This window comes from Trichechus manatus, unplaced genomic scaffold (assembly GCF_000243295.1).
Source record: "Trichechus manatus latirostris isolate Lorelei unplaced genomic scaffold, TriManLat1.0 scaffold00044, whole genome shotgun sequence".
NCBI lineage: Eukaryota > Metazoa > Chordata > Mammalia > Sirenia > Trichechidae > Trichechus > Trichechus manatus.
Genome location: NW_004443980.1, coordinates 877,079 through 892,860, shown reverse-complemented (window position 1 = coordinate 892,860; position 15,782 = coordinate 877,079). Strand labels below are relative to the sequence as shown.

At 42.9% G+C, this 15,782-nt stretch overlaps 1 protein-coding gene across 5 annotated transcripts in view; it reads left to right on the top strand.

Annotated features, from left to right (window-relative positions):
* Window positions 1–240: 240 nt before the first annotated feature.
* The window catches only part of WDFY2 (WD repeat and FYVE domain containing 2), a 256,485-nt gene continuing 240,943 nt past the window's right edge, over window positions 241–15,782 (top strand). For 4 of the 5 annotated variants that reach the window (XR_002824130.1, XM_004376562.2, XM_023731518.1 and 1 more), the window contains exon 1: window positions 241–548. Coding sequence is in view for 3 of the 5 variants with exons in the window: in XM_004376562.2 (XP_004376619.1) it covers window positions 412–548 (137 nt within the window). In the remaining 2 variants the exon portion in view is untranslated. The remainder of the gene's footprint in view (window positions 549–15,782) is intronic. The other variant, XM_023731517.1, reaches the window with a different exon arrangement.

Sequence of the window (15,782 nt, the reverse complement as noted above, 5' to 3'; positions counted from 1 at the left end):
GGGAAAGGAAGACGCATGCGTACTAACGGCGGTGCCCGTGGCTTTGGGAGGGGCCGAGGGGCGGGACGGAAATGGGTTGGTTGCTTACGCAAGCGGATTGAGCCGCCAGAACCCCGCCTCCTTCAGTTTCCCCTCCTTCTCCACGACTCTCCCGGAAGTGAAGCCGCCCTCGCGCCCACCAGCGGCCACCTCCTGCGGCCGGCCCCGCCCCCGGCAGGCCGCGCCCCCGGCTCTTCACCGCGCCTCTGTGGTGGCGGGGGTTGTTGCTCTAAGCTGGGAGCGCTGAGTCGTTCCCGGGAGCGGCGGCTAGGCTATGACCGCCGGTCCCCGGTGTCCCGCTCCGGCCAACCAGAGCCTGTGCTGGTGCCCGAGCGGTCTCTTCAGCCCGGCACTGCCGCGCCCCCTCCTCCGATGGCGGCGGAGATCCAGCCCAAGGCACAGACCCGCAAGCCGATCCTGCTGCAGCGGGTGGAGGGGTCCCAGGAGGTGGTGAATATGGCCGTGATCGTGCCCAAGGAGGAGGGCGTCATCAGCGTCTCAGAGGACAGGTACGGACCGCTGCCCCTCTGCCTCAAGGAGGGGCGGGACGGGACGGGACGGGCCGGCGGTCCCCGAGCGCCGCGCCGGGGCTCTGCCTCTGCGTTCGCGCAAGTGTAGACGTGCTCTCCCAAGTTGTATTATAGTGCGCATCCCAGTGGTGCTGGTGTCCAGCTCGCGCCGCCGCCGCTGCGTGACTCGGGGAAGCGGAGCCCGGCAGCGGTGTGCGCTCTGGCCTCGCCCTGAGCCGGGTGGCTCTGCCGGGGCCCGAGTGGCCGTTAGGCTAGCGGTGCGTCGGACACCGGACCTTGGTGCTGTCCTGAGGATCCGTGGGGGGAGAGGGAGGAGCCTCCCGGGCCTGCAGGTGTGTGCGCCGGGAGGCTGCTCCGAGCCATCTCTTCGAGATAATTAAGGGTTTTTGGGAACTCTCGGGGACAGTTGTTAGGACTCCAAACTGAGAAAGCAAATGCCACTCCCTTCTTTCAGACATTCTCACCGAATCCAGATCTCCCGGACATTTTACACTGAATTCAATGAATATTGCAGCCTATGAAAAGAATAACTTCGGGCTTTTACGTGTTGTCTTCTCTCCTTTCTCTTCTTTATCTCTTCGTGCGCAAGGGGAAGCGCCTAGAACATGCAAGGAACCAGTACTGCAGATAGTTTTTCAGTTCCTCCCCTTTGCTTGCTTCCTTTCTTTTTGCTCTATTTTGCTTAATTTGCAGAAGTAAAGCTAGTTGTACTGCCTTCGGTATTCTCCTTTCTTCAGACAATGAAATTTTGGCTTCAACTTAATGTCCTTTAATATGCAGAAATAAGGCTGCTGATCCTACCTTTCCAGAGAGAAATGCTGTGTGAACGACGTAGTTATGGTAATTTATCTACTAGCGTTCTAGAAAAGGTAATGCTAGAAGTACTTGAGAAGGGGCCTTCACCTTAAAACGTAGTTAGGTTTTTGTAATTTAAGTTCAGATCATGCTAAGGTAGAGATTATTTCTTTGTGACTCCTAAAATTGCAGAGGTAAAGCAATGAAGTGTTCATTACTGTCTCTATAGCCATTTCATTACTTTGCATACAGTGTAGCCTCAAAAAAATTTGCCTGTTAAATTTTAGGTTCTTCAGTATTCTTGTCTACATTACACTTGATACAAATGGCCAAATAGCGCCTGATTCATTTCCTGTGTGGATCCAATGGAAAACATTGTACACATACACCAATGGCAAGCAGTCTGCTATGAACAGAAGAAATTCATTACTGAAATTGAATACATGGATGTAGGAACCTTTTGAAAATTTGCAAAGAAGCCTTATATGAGGTTAATTTTTCGATAGAGGCAAAATCTTCTTATAAGGACTACTTCTGGACCTAGAGATTCATTGTTATAAAATTGTTTTTAAAGGAATATATTGTTGGCATCTTGTTCCAAGTCTGTGACTACTAGGTATGAAACTGCTCAACCTGACTGCTGTAGAAGATTCATAAGTTCGTTGAATCAGATCAGGAAAGAAGAAAGGTAGTTAAACCTAAGCTTCTTGTAAGTTAGTTTTGAAACCTTTTGCTTTGGTTGATGGTTTGGGAGTAAAGGTAGGTTTTCACAGTTTTTTGTTTGAGTTGAAAGGCATACTAGAAATTATTTGCTCTAACAGCTTGATTATACAGAGAAGGAGATTTTGGCCAGAGAGCTTGTTAACTGTCCAAGTTCATGTAGTTGTTGGTGGAGCCAGCCTGAGCTCCTGTTTCTTGATTCCCATTCCAGTGTGTTTACCTTCAAGGAAACAGCTTCAGTAGGATGTATTTCCTACTAGAGTATTTGGAGACGTTGAAGTGGTGTATGTGAAAGAACTGAAGGATAAATTTCATTTGATTATAAGACAGAAGAATGCAATGCTTAGCTATGTCTTAGCTTAATTTTCATTTTCCTAGTTAACAATATGAAGAATAGAAATTATTTTATTATACAGAGTTACTATTAAATGAATAAGACCCACACGTAAGTCTAAGACTGTTCTTTATATGGAGTGCCTTTGTAGTGCAGATACTTAAGCGCTCGACTATCTCTAGCCAAAAGGTTGGTGGTTCGAACCCACAGGGAGGCACCTTGGAAGACAGGCCTGGCAATCTAATTCTGAAAGGTCACAGCCTTGAAAACCCTATGGAGCAGTTCTACTCTGCACACATGGGGTTGCTATGAGTTGGAAATGACTCCATGGCAGCTAACAATGACAGCAGTTCTTTATGTTTTGTTATTACCATGTCAACAAGTCTGTGTTTTTGTGGCCATACACTCAAATGTGAAGATAACTTTGTTATTTAGAGCTCATTGTCTGTTCTGGTTTTCAATAAAGAGAATTGATCAGTATTCTTTCTTTTCAAAATCCATTATCAGTGTAATTTGACGTGATGCTAACGATATAAAGATAGAATATTGATTTTCATTAAAACCTGCAAAGCCGTTAGTATTAACTGCTTCTGCTAGCAACTGGTAATCTTCATTCTTGAACTGTAAGGTTAAACCACAAATAATGTTCATTCCTGAATGATAGTATCTCATAAGTTCTTATGAAACTTTGGATTACCTTTTTGACCTCTGACCCTTATAGCCCCTTATGTATACTTTTGAAAACTTTTAACATTTTCTATTTTAAGCAGTATTATAGATACTTTATGTCCATTTATCTTCTTCATTGGTTCTGTAAGGGGTAGTGTCTGTCTTATTTATTATAGTATTTTCAGGGTCTAGCATAGTGCCTGGCACACAGCAGACCCTCAGTAAACATCTGTTGTATCAGTGATTCATCTGTTCTTTGTTGTGCTTGCTTTAATTGATACTTGTTGAATGAGTTTTACGAGGACCTATGAAAGCCCTATATGGACAGATGTACGCTTGTGGGAAAATGATTGGGTTGGAAGCCTTTAAAAGTGCTGTAAAACTCTGAAAGTCTATGCATTGCTTCATTTGATCAACAAACATTTGAGTTCCTAGTATGTTGCAGGCACATGTGCATACAACCTTGACAAAAACAACAAGGTCCTTCTTTTCAAGATGCTCACAATTTAGTCAGGGGAAATTTTAGAAAACTACTGTTTAATGAAACAAAACCATAACCTCTGAGAGTTAGTATCAAGAAGAGAATTTTCACCTGGGGAGCAGTGGCTGGCTTGCACAGCCTTTATTCTCTCCTAAATTTTACCTTTCTTCGGAGGATTCTTCCACTTAGATGACCATTTTTACCTTTATGCTGCCCTCGGTAGTGAGCTGATAATACTCTAATCTTGAGGCCCAAGAGTGTGTAAAAACCCTTGCCCTCTGTTCATCTTAGTGCAGTTAAGACAGACTGGAACTGTACCTGATACCAAAGGAAGACTTATAAGGGAATATAAATTATAAAAACAATCTGACTCGCAAGTCTAGTTTTCTGGCGCTACCATATTACAGCTTGTTCTTATGGCTCACAGCATTGTCTGAGTCTGTCTTTGCTTTGGTTGTAGCCAGGTGCCAGCCCCAAAGGACTTGCCCAACTTTAGTACTTTGGGTTCCTCATTTCCCAGCTTCTGGACTGTCTTTTCTGAGTGAATGGTGTATTTACCATTCATTTCTTAGACTCTCCCTCCTAGTTATCTCGGCACTGTCTTGGTCAAGACTGAAGTCTAGTCTGTACCTTACCTAGGGCTCCCTTGTCCAGTGGTAGCCTCTTCTCCAAGTGATGAAGGCCAGGAGGCACCTCTCCCCAGGTGAGACCCAGCCCCATGCAGACCTTTATCTCTGTAAGCTCTTTGTATGCATATCTTAACACAAGTCAGCAATCTTAGCATTCATACCGAGAGTTTTAGAAACTCCAGGTAGTTACTGTTAGACAGTTATAGGTCATTGTTCCTTCACCAGGAATCACTACAGTGTGCTGAAGACAGGTTCAAACAGTATCACCTGGGGTTGCTGAAAAAGCTTCTCTGCTTGTGGTGGTTAGAGAAGAAGACCAAGGAGCTCTCCTCCAGATGGGTCTTGCAGGATGAGTAGAAGTTCATGTGAAGAAACTAGGGAAGAGGAAGCGGCCTTCTAGGTAGAGGGGGAAAGAAAACTTGCATTCATTGAGAAGTACCATAATGGGCTGGTTAAGAGTATAGGCTCTGGAGCCAGTCGGCTTGGGTTCAAAACTCAGCTTTGCCACTATTATGGATTGAATTGTATTCCCCAAAATGTGTGTAAATTTGGCTAGGCCATGATTACCAGTATGGTATGATTGTCCACTATTTTGTCATCTGATGTGATTTTCTTATGTGTTGTAAATCCTACCTCTATGATGTTGATGAGGCAGGATTAGAGGCAGTTATCTTAATGAGGCAGGACTCAATCTACAAGATTAGGTTGTGCTTTAAGTCAGCCTCTTTCGAGATATAAAAGAGAGAAGCAAGCAGAGAGACAGAGGGACCTCATACCACCAAGAAACATGGGTCCCTGCACCGAGAAGCTATTCAACTGGGGAAAATTGATGACAAGCACCTTCCCCCAAAGCCAACAGAGAAAGCCTTCCCCTGGAGTTGGCACCCTGAATTCGGACTTCTAGCCTCCTAGACTGTGAGAGAATAAATTTCTCTCCGTTAAAGCCATCCACTTTTGGTATTTCTGTTATAGCGGCACTAGATAACTAAGACAGAATTTGGTACCAGCAGTGGAGTGCTGCTCTAACAAATACATAAAATGTGGAAGTGGTTTTGAAACTGTGAATGGGTAGAGGCTAGAAGAGTTTTAAAGTGCCTAATAGTAAAAGCCTAGATTACCTTAAAGAGACTGTTGGTGGAATTATAGATGTCAGACAATTCTGGTAAGGACTCTGAAGGAAATGAGGAGAGCTGTTACTCTGGAGATGGCGCAGATGGCGAGAAGCAGCATCAGAGAACTGGCAGCAGCAGAACCAGGAGACCAGCGCAAGACAGCACTAAAGCTGACCCACGAAGCAAGAGAGCTGAGTGCCTTTGCATGGGAAGCTTCCTAGTAGAGTGGGGTGCCTCCAGGCACTTATCTGCCGGAGGGGGGTGCGTCCAGGCACTTATCTGGTGGAGTAGGGTGCCTCCAGGTACTTATCTGTGGAGATAAAGTGCTTTGGAACACTTGCCCCAGCAGGGCAGACATGGGCAGAGAGACCGGAGGGGACCAGAGGCCAAGGAACCAGAAAGCAGAAGCTGAAGAGACAAGGAACCCAGGAAGCAGAGCTGCCTCAGTCTTAAAGGGTAGGGCCACGACCTCAGGGATCTCAAAGGGTGGAGTTGCCTCTCCACTCAGATGGACTAGGAGAATGGAGCTGCCCAAAGCCGAGGGAGCAGAGTGTCGCCATTCCAGTGGTCCTGGAAGGTAAGCTGAAGGCCAGGGCAAGGGGCCCTCCACTCAGAATCCAGAGAGTGTGGCCAATACCTAGAGTCTGGAGGACAGGGCCATTGTGTAAATGGTCTCAGAGAACAGAGGATTATTTTCAAGCCTTGAGCAGTAATCTGATGTGTTCTACTGACTTGCTTGGAGCCTGTTATCCCTTCTTTCCCTCCAGTTTCTCCCATTTTTAATGGAAATGTCTAGCTTGTGGCTGTTCCACCATTGTACTTTGGAAGCAGATAACTTGTATTCTAGATTTTACAGATGAAGAGGAATTTTGCAGAAGATGAGATTTTGGACTTGGAGTTGTTTTAAGACTTTGGCTGTGATATGTGGTGAATGTGTTTTACATGGAGCAAGGACATGAACTTTCTGGAGGCCAAAGGGTGGAATGTTATAGATTGAATTGTGTCCCCCCAAAATGTATGTAAACTTGGCTAGGCCATGATTCCCAGTATGGTGTGATTGTCCACCATTTTTTCATCTGATGTGATTTTCCTATGCGTTGTAAATCCTGCCTCTATGATGTTAATGAGGAAGGATTAGAGGCAGTTATGTTAATGAGACAGGACTCAATCTACAATATTAGGTTGTATCTTAAGTCAGTCTCTTTTGAGATATAAAAGAGAGAAGCAAGCAGAGAGACAGAGGGACCTCATACCATCAAGAAACAAGAGCCAGGAGAATAGCTTGTCCTTTGGACCCGGGATTCCTGCACTGAAAAGCTCCTCGACCGGGGGAGATTGATGACAAGGACTTTCCCCCAGAGCCGACAGAGAGAGAAAGCCTTCCCCTGGAGTTGGCACCCTGAATTCGGACTTCTAGCCTTCTAGCCTGTGAAAGAATAAATCTCTCTTTGTTAAAGCCATCCACTTGTGGTATTTCTGTTATAGCAGCACTAGATAACTAAGACAGCCACTTGCTAGCTGTGTGACTTTAAGCAACCTAATCTCTTTGTCCCTTAGTGCCCTCATCTTAAAAATGAGGGTAAGAGTTGTACTTACCTCAAAGAGCTGTTATGAAAATTAAATGAATTAATATTAAAAAAAAAAATCTCTAAGTATCAGGTCATATGCTAGTGGTTTGTGTACCATAAATCAATCCTTACAATTACCCTGTGAGACAAGGGGTGGTATTTACATTTAACAGATGGAAAACTGATGGTCAGAGTAGTTTTATTGATGTCATGTGGCTAGTACATGTCAGTGCTAAGGTGAGAACCCAGGTTTCTTTCAACTCGGAGTGGTGGTGGGGTAGAGGTGCTAGGAATGAGGCTGGAAAGGTAGGAGAATCTGGATGGTGAGCAGCGTGGCATAATGAGATTGGGGTTTTCAGTAAAGGCTCTTGGTATTGGTTCAGGGGATAGATTGCAGTGAGAAGAGACTGGAGGTGGCAAGAAAGGTGAGGCACCTGTTATGATAATAGCCCAGATAAGAGATGATTTCACTGGGCTTGCTCCACTCCAGCCACACTGGCCTTCTTCCTGAAAAGCACGGAGCTCATTTTAGCTCCAGAGCCTGTTCCTTGTGCCTTAAGGCTCTTTCGTCAGATATTTGCACGGCTCATTCCTTCCCACCATTCAGATCTCTGATGGACTGACACCTCCTAAGAGAGATGTTTACTGACTCCCTTCCTCTTACCTTGCCTTGTTTTCTTCATAGCATTTGTCACTATCTGAAATGGTATTTATCTACTTCACTGAATGTCTCCTCCAGTAGAACACAGGCCCCTTAAGAACATGGGCTTTCTCTAGTTCACAGCTGTATGCTCAATGCCTAGAACTTGCCTGGGGTGTAGTAGGCGCTCAATAAATGTTAGTTAAATGAATACATTGCTTAAACTGAGGTAGTGGTCGTGTGGATGGGAAGAGTGAAATCAATCAAACATAGGATGTTCTGTGAGAAGTCAGTCAGGATGTTCTAGGTTATTCTGTTGTATTAGTTTCCAGGGGCTGCTGGGACAAAGTACCACCAACTCGGATGGCTTAAAACCACAGACATGTATTTTCTCACAGTTCTGGAGAGAAAGGCAAGTCTAAATCAAGGTGTTTGCTGGGCCATGATCCCTCTGAAGCCTCTTGCTTCTTCCAGCTTCTGGTAGCCCCAAGTGTTCCCTGGCTTGTGGCAGCGTCACTCCAGTTTTCCCTCTACATCTCTCTGTGTCTCTTCTCTTATAAAGACACCAGTCATATTCATTAAGGGCCCATACTGCTCCAGTATGACCTCAGCTTAGCTAATTACATCTGCACTGGCTCTATTTCTAAATTACGTTGCATACTCAGGTTTTAGGAAGGACATGATTTTTGGGGACACTATTCAACCCAGTACACCTGTGATCATGAACAGCCCCCAAATCTCAGTGGTTTAATGGAACATAAGTTTATTTTTTGCTTTTACTATATGTCCAACTTTGGTTGGAAGGGGGACTTTGCTCATCAGTCGTTCTAGGATCTAGGCTGCTGGAAACTCTGAACACATGCCTTCACAATTGTCTAGACCAGTGCTGTTTAATACAGCTTCCTGTGATGATAGAAATTTTCTATATCTGTGCTATCCAGCATGGGAGCCACTGTCATGTGGCCATTGACAGTAGACCCCTGGTGGTGCAAATGATCAAGTGCTTGACTGCTCTCATCCAGCGGCTCCTAGGAGGAAGACCTGGCAATCTGCTTCCCTGAAGATTACTGCCAAGAAAATCCTATCTGGCAGTTCTGCTCTATCATGTGGGGTCGCTCTGAGTCAGAATCAACTTGAAGGCACTTAGCAACAACCACAGGGTGACTGAAAAACTAAATTTTCAAACTTTATTTAATTTAAATTTAAATAGCCACATGTAGCTAGTGACTACCAATTGGACAGTTCAGGCAGTAGACAAATGACAAGTTGCACGCTGGCTCTTACAGGCTTTTGCCAGAAGTGACACATGTCTCTTAAGCTTGCATTTCATTGGACAAAGCAAATTATTTGGCTGTGCTTAATGGGGAGGGGGAAGGGGAAGAAGGAGTGGGGATTGTGATCCTCCAGAGGGAAAACGGGAATATTTTGAATGACTTCTAGTGCCTCTCAAAATTAGGGTTATTCAGTATGTACTAGTCCTGAAAAAAGAAGTTGAATCATTTAAAATTAGTCTGTTAAATTTCTAAACTAGTGATTTCAACAGTCTAAAGTTGCCAGCCCTCTGGATTATAACACAGGCTACTTTTAAGACTTGGCTGAAAACGTTGGTAATACAAAGCTGTCTGTTTGGTGGAAGTCAGAATCAGAATCTAAAAAACCCCCAACAGGCTGAAGCCATAAGCCTGATCTACTAGACAGCATGTGTAAAATCCTGCCTTTAAGCCTGAAATCCAACTGTGTATGTCCAGAATGGAGGCAATAGAGCTTTGTAACAGCCTATAAAAAAGACTTCAGAGTTGATTTATTTGATACTAACCTGAATATGAGTCAATACGGTAAGGTAGTTGCCCAGAAAAACTGATTCAGTTTGAATGTATGCAGAGCAGGGAAGCAGGTAATTCTCCTTTCTGAATTCTTCCATGATTCCTGTGTTCAACTCTGAGTGCCACACTTTGAGGAATCTGGAAAATTAGTGTCTCCAGGGAAATAACCATGACAGGGAAAATTCCAGAAACCTTTGAGTGAAAGAATTTGTGATTCATGGAGGAGGGTGATGTGGGAGACTGCCTTCTTACACCCTGACTTTATAAAGGACCAGTTTATGCAACATAGTTGGCTGTGTTCTCTGTAAGCCCTGAGGGCAGAACCCATGCAGTGAGTAAAAGGGGGACAGATTTTTATCTCAGTAGAAGGAGATCTGATCCCCAGTGCTTATCACACAGGAGATATGCAGTATCTATTTGTTGGATAAATTAGAACAGTTCAATCATCTGTTTAAAATGGAATGGACCTCTGGACACTTTTAGTTTCCTCCAGCAAAGACATTTATGTAGAATCTGAGAGATGCTTGCTGTAGGCCCGGGTAACAATATGGCATGGGATTCGGTGGGGGGTGGGGGTGGGAGATAGGAGAAAGGAGGGGGTCGGAGTTTTTTCTTTCTTTCTTTTTTTTTTTTTATTAAATCTCTGAGGCCTTTTATCCCCAGCTCTGAGTGGCCATGACTACCTGACTGTTTCTTGAAAAAATGTGTTAAAAAATTCTCACTCCATTTTGTCAGTCCTCATCCTGTTGTTTCATTTACCACAGATTATTCTCATTGGGAAATTGCACTGTCTCAGCTCTCTGCTTCAACCATTAATTCCACTAATAGTTAGACTTTGGCTCAGTTCAGTTGAGCCTCTGATGGAATTTTATATACCAGGTGTCTTACAACAGTTATATCCAAAAATTATTTTCAGTGCAAACCAAAGTTTTTCCAATTGTGCAAGCATAGTTCTGAAAGTTGAAGACTTCTCAGAGAGATGGTGTGAGGTCTCAAATCAGCAGAATTACAGACCTCGTCTAAGCTAATTTTTGAGTATGTCAAAAACCTATTTAATGGCATAAAATTAATAAACTTTCAACTATGCACTTAAGACCCATCACTTGGTGGTAATAATTGCTGACTTCAAGCCCCCAAAGGGAGAATTTGCCCCATATGATTGTTAAAAATTAGACCTTTATGGTAAATTCAGAATATGAGGCAGTCTTAGTGCCAGTAATCTGTCTGCAAACAGGCTGCCTCTGTATCTCTCAAAGACAGAATACAGATGGACTTTTTAAGAAAAGATCACTATGGGAAAGCTTGTTCCAGGGAGATTCACTAGAGGAGGCTTAGCTTTAAGTGCCTCAAAGTTGATGATGGTTCTGAATTTCCTATTTAATTTATACAGTTAAACCATATTTTCTCCAGTACCTCAGAGATCTTTCTCAGGGCGCGTTCATCCAGATGTTGCAACACGATGGAATGTGTGAGAATGGCAATTCTGATTCTCCTGAAATGAGTGATTCTCAAACCGTAAAATCCGAAGGGACTTTGGAGCTGATCTTTTCCAAATAAACAAAATCAAAACTTTCAAAAGGAAATACTATTTTTGACTTGCACAGCATCTTTGCCTGGCAGTTTTCACTTTGCGTTTGGCTTTGAGAAATGAAGACACTTTCGATTTGTTGTTGAGAATCACCCTGATGCCTTTAAAAAATAACAATTAAAAAACAAACAAATTTGAGAAATTAGAACACTTAGTGGCATTTAGAAATCAGCAAGTAAATTATGATTGAAGGGTTACTTCAAGTAGCGATCTGTTGATATATGTAACACTAAGCTGGTGGAGCAGTGGTTAAGTGCTCGGCTGCTAAGTGAAAGGTTGGCAGTTTGGACCCACCAGCTGCTCCATGGGAAAAAGATATGGTAGCCTGTTCCTGTAAAAATTTACTGCGTTGGAAACCCTACTCTGTCCTTTCGGGTCACTATGAGTTGAAGTCAACTCAGCGGCAACAAGAAAGCTAAATTATGTTACAGTGTATGCTTACCTGAAAAGAAAATGGCCATCAAGCCAAGCTCTTTGGTACCATAATAACCCAAAACCAAAGCTGTTGACATTGACTCGATTCCAAGTCAGCAACACTATAGGACAGAGTAGAACTGCCCCATAGGGTTTCCGGTGAGCGGATGATGGAGTCGAACTGCTGACCTTTTGGTACCATAATAAAAACCAAACCAAACCCGTTCTTGTTGAGTCGATTCTGACTCATAGTGACCCTAATAGACAGAGTAGAACTGCCCCATAGGGTTTCCATAATAGAAAGGATAAAAAAGGAGGTGTTTTAGTTATCTAGTGCTGCTATAACAAATACCACAAGTGGATGGCTTCAACAAACAGAAATCCATTCTGTCACAGTTTAGGAGGCTAGAAGTCTGAACTCAGGGTACCAGCTCTAGGGCGGAAGGTTTTCTCTCTCTGTTGGCTCTGGAGGAAGGTCCCTGTCTCCTTTCCACACCTGTGGGCCTGGTATTCCTTGGAGATCTCGATGTGTTTTGGCATCAGTCTTCCCCTGGATCTAGGTGGTTCTCAGCGCAGGGACCCTGGGTCCAAAGGATGTCATCTGCTCCCAGTTCTTCTTGTTTGGTGGTATGAAGTCCCTCTCCTCTCTCCTTGCATCTCTATTTTATATCTCAAAAGAGATTGACTCAAGATACAACCTAATCCTGTGGATTGTGTCCTGCCTCATTAGCATAACTGCCTCTAATCCTGCCTCATTAACATCATAAAGGTTAGGATTTACAACACATAGACTACTTGCATCAGATCACAAAATGGCGGACAGTACTGGGAATCCCAAACAATTTCACACAATTCCCACACAGTACTGGGAATCATGACCTAGCCAAGTTGACACTCATTTTTGGGGGATACAATTCAATCCATATCAGGAGACAACACTTACTTATTTCTATATGAATAGGTCTCCCAAGGAGAGTGCTACAATTAGCCTAGAAATTTCTTTACACAGGAAAAATAACTTCCCTTGTGCAACTTCAGCAAACACTCTTATTTACTTTTTTTTTGTTTAAAAAAGGACAAGCTGCCTTCTCATTCAAACATTTCATTTAGTCGTTAGTAAAAATTAATTCAGAGGTGTAAGACCATAATAAATGAGACCAAAAAAGAAAAAAAAAAAAAAAGACTTCTTTTTGTCTCTCAGCAGGGAGGGCTGGTTTGTGCTCTTGTGTGCTTTTACGTGAGGGGCTGGGGGCAGAGCTAAGCTCTGCATTGACTGACCTTGGCCATCTCCTGGGCCTTTCAGCAGTCAGCCTCAGCAGATGAGGGGTCGATTTTCTAGCTGGAGCTCTGGCATTGACTTGCCCACACAGTGACAGTGTAGTAGCTGTCTAAGTGCAGAGTCTTCAACCACATCATCCCAAAGCCTTCCGTGGGGGGAAGAGCTGCCTACTGGTGGGCAACTGTCAGCACTTCGTGATGCAGTTGGAAAGCGATGCTTTCCGGAGCCTTTGGATGGCAGCGGCTGTTTGTTTCTGGATGAAATTTTAAGAGGTATTTGTTTTATATTGGTGCTTAATACCTAGTTGAACTGGATTCACTGCATTCCTATCCTGGATGAGTCCTTTGGTTTCATATACTGGAGTTTAGCTCCTGGTGGTTTGCTGGCACCCCAATCAGAGCCTGGGTTCTCTAGTGTTTTGGAAACTTTTTTTTTAAACCACAAATCTTAGTGAGAGATATATTTAACATTGCTATCTAAGACTCACATACTTTCCCACATACCCACGTATGTAACTGAAACAAAGTTTTCTAAAATAATATCCTTACTATGTGATATGCACGCTTATATTTTCTGTTCTTTTGTAGCTTTTATAAAATCCTGATTGTGACTCATTGAATTAATTTTATGACCCACTAATAGGTTACAAACAACAGTTTGAAATACAGTGCTTTAGAAGGATTATTGAAGCTTTTCTCTGTTTGGAGTTTTATTACAGCTCAGGTATACTACACTTCCCCAGCCGACCCCACATAAAGAATAATTGCTCATAAACCTCTTAACACAGTGACTGTTAACATTTTATGTTACTTCTATAGCAGTTTTTTGAATGCAGCCTTCAAAAATATGATTGTGTTTATACAATTTTATATTCTTGCCCCCACTTAATATTGTATCAGTTATCCAGTTTTAACCATCATTTTAAGTGACTGTGTATTTTTCATTTCCTTTAGTATTTACTCATATTTATTTAATGAGCATAGTATATGTACTTGGCACTGGATTTCCCATTACGAACAGGACATATCCTGCTCTCAAGATACTGATAATTTAGCGGGCACATTGTAATTTATCTGTCACCTGTTGTTGGGTGTTTCTGTTATTTCCAGTTGTATAAATGTCGTGATGAATGTTGTTGTACGTATATGTGTGCCCCCTCCCCTTAAGCTTTTGGCATTATTCCTTTAGGAAAGGTTATAAGAAAATTGCCATATTCTTTTCCAAAAGGTTTGTGCCACTTTATAATATTTAGAGTGACATATGAGAGTTAGTTTTGCTCTGTCTGACCGATTATGATATTATTTTTAAATTCTTAATGCTTTAATGATACATAGTAGCACTTCACTGATGTTTGATTTGTACTTTCTGGCTGATTAGTGGATATTTTTCTGTTTGTTTACTAGTTACTTTTCCTTTTGTGAGTTGTATGTTCCTATCCTTTGCTGCAAAAGACCTCTTTAAAGTGTTGAAAAGCAAAGATGTCACTTTGAGGACTAAGGTGCACCTGACCCAAGCCATGATATTTTCAGTCGCCTCCCATGCATGCAAAAGCTGGACAATGAATAAGGAAGACTGAAGAAGAATTGATGCCTGTGAATTATGGTGTTGGTAAAGAATATTAAATATACCACAGACTGCCAGAAGAATGAGCAAGTCGGTCTTAGAAGAAGTACAGCCAGAATGATCCTTGGAAGTGAGAATGACAAGACTTCGTTTCATGTGATTTGGACATGTTATATTGTTACTGGATCTCAAGGTCTCCCTCGGCGAAAGTGAAAGAAGAAAACTTTATTTGGTGGGCCAAGCAAAGGAGCACACCGGGACCTGCGTTGCCAAGATGGCTCCCAGATCAGCTGGCACAGGGGTTTATATATTGGGATGAAACAGAGTAGGGATGGGCTCTTCTTCGGGTCGTGTCCAAGAGTGTGGTCCATCAGGATTGGTGGACAGCTCCTGTGATGACGCCGATGTCATTGGGTCTGTGCAGTCACTCTGGGGCTGCAACAGAGGGAAAATGGTGGCTTAGGTCCTCCCAGCTGCCATCTAGAGCTCCTCCCAGCTGCCATCCAGTGGCTGTCCATCTCCTTATCAGGAGGGACCAGTCACTGGAGAAGGACGTCATGCTTGGTAAAGTAGAGGGTCAGCAAAAAATAGGCAGATCCTCAAGGAGGTGGATTGACATAGTGGCTGCAACGATGCTCTCAAACATAGCAACAATCATGAGGATGGTGCAGGACTGGGCAGTGTTTCATTCTGTTGTACACAGGGTCGCTATGAGTTGGAACCAACTGGACGGCACCTAACAACAAGGACATACTTTGTCTGGGGGAACTCTGGTGGTGCAGTGGTTAAGGACTTGGCTACTAACGGAAAGGTTGTCAGTTCAAAACCACCAGCCGCTCTGGAGGAGAAAGATGTGGCAGTCTGCTTCTGTAAAGATCACAGCCTTGGAAACACTATGGGGCAGTTCTGCTATGTCCTGTAGGGTTGCTATGAGTCGGAATTCACTCGAGGGCAATGGGTTTGGTTTTTGTTTGGTTTTAATCCTTTGTCCATTTATCCATTGACGTCTCCTGGTCCTTAACAATTTCTTGTACGTGTATTCTCTGTATATAGTAAAAGTGTTAACCCTATGCCTATTATATATCCAGAAATATAGCCTATACTCCTTTGTTTGCCTTTTTATTTTTTACACACAAAACATTTTTTAACTTAGTTGTCTATCCTTTTTTTTTATAATTGAAATATCTTCCATCACTCCTAATTTTCGAAAGTCATTCTTTCCCCAGAGATCCAGTGAATATTCAGTTTTCTTTCATCCTATTTCTTTAGCTGATGAAAAAAATAACTTGATTTTTCTTGAATTTATTTCATTGGATGGCATAAATTGGTTTTTCTAAAATTTGCTAATTGGTTATTTTATCACCATTTATTGCACGCTACTTACATTTTCTTTTGTATTTGTGAAACTTCGTTATTCACGTAATTAAGTTCTCATAATCAAACAGGCTTACGACAGCCCTGCTGTGTTTTGGGGATCTCTTTTCCTTTTCTTTTTTTTTTTTTAAATATTTTATTGTACTTCAGGTGAAGGCTTACAGAACAGATAGTTTCTCATGTAACAGTAACACACATGCTGTTTTATGATATTGGTTAACAAC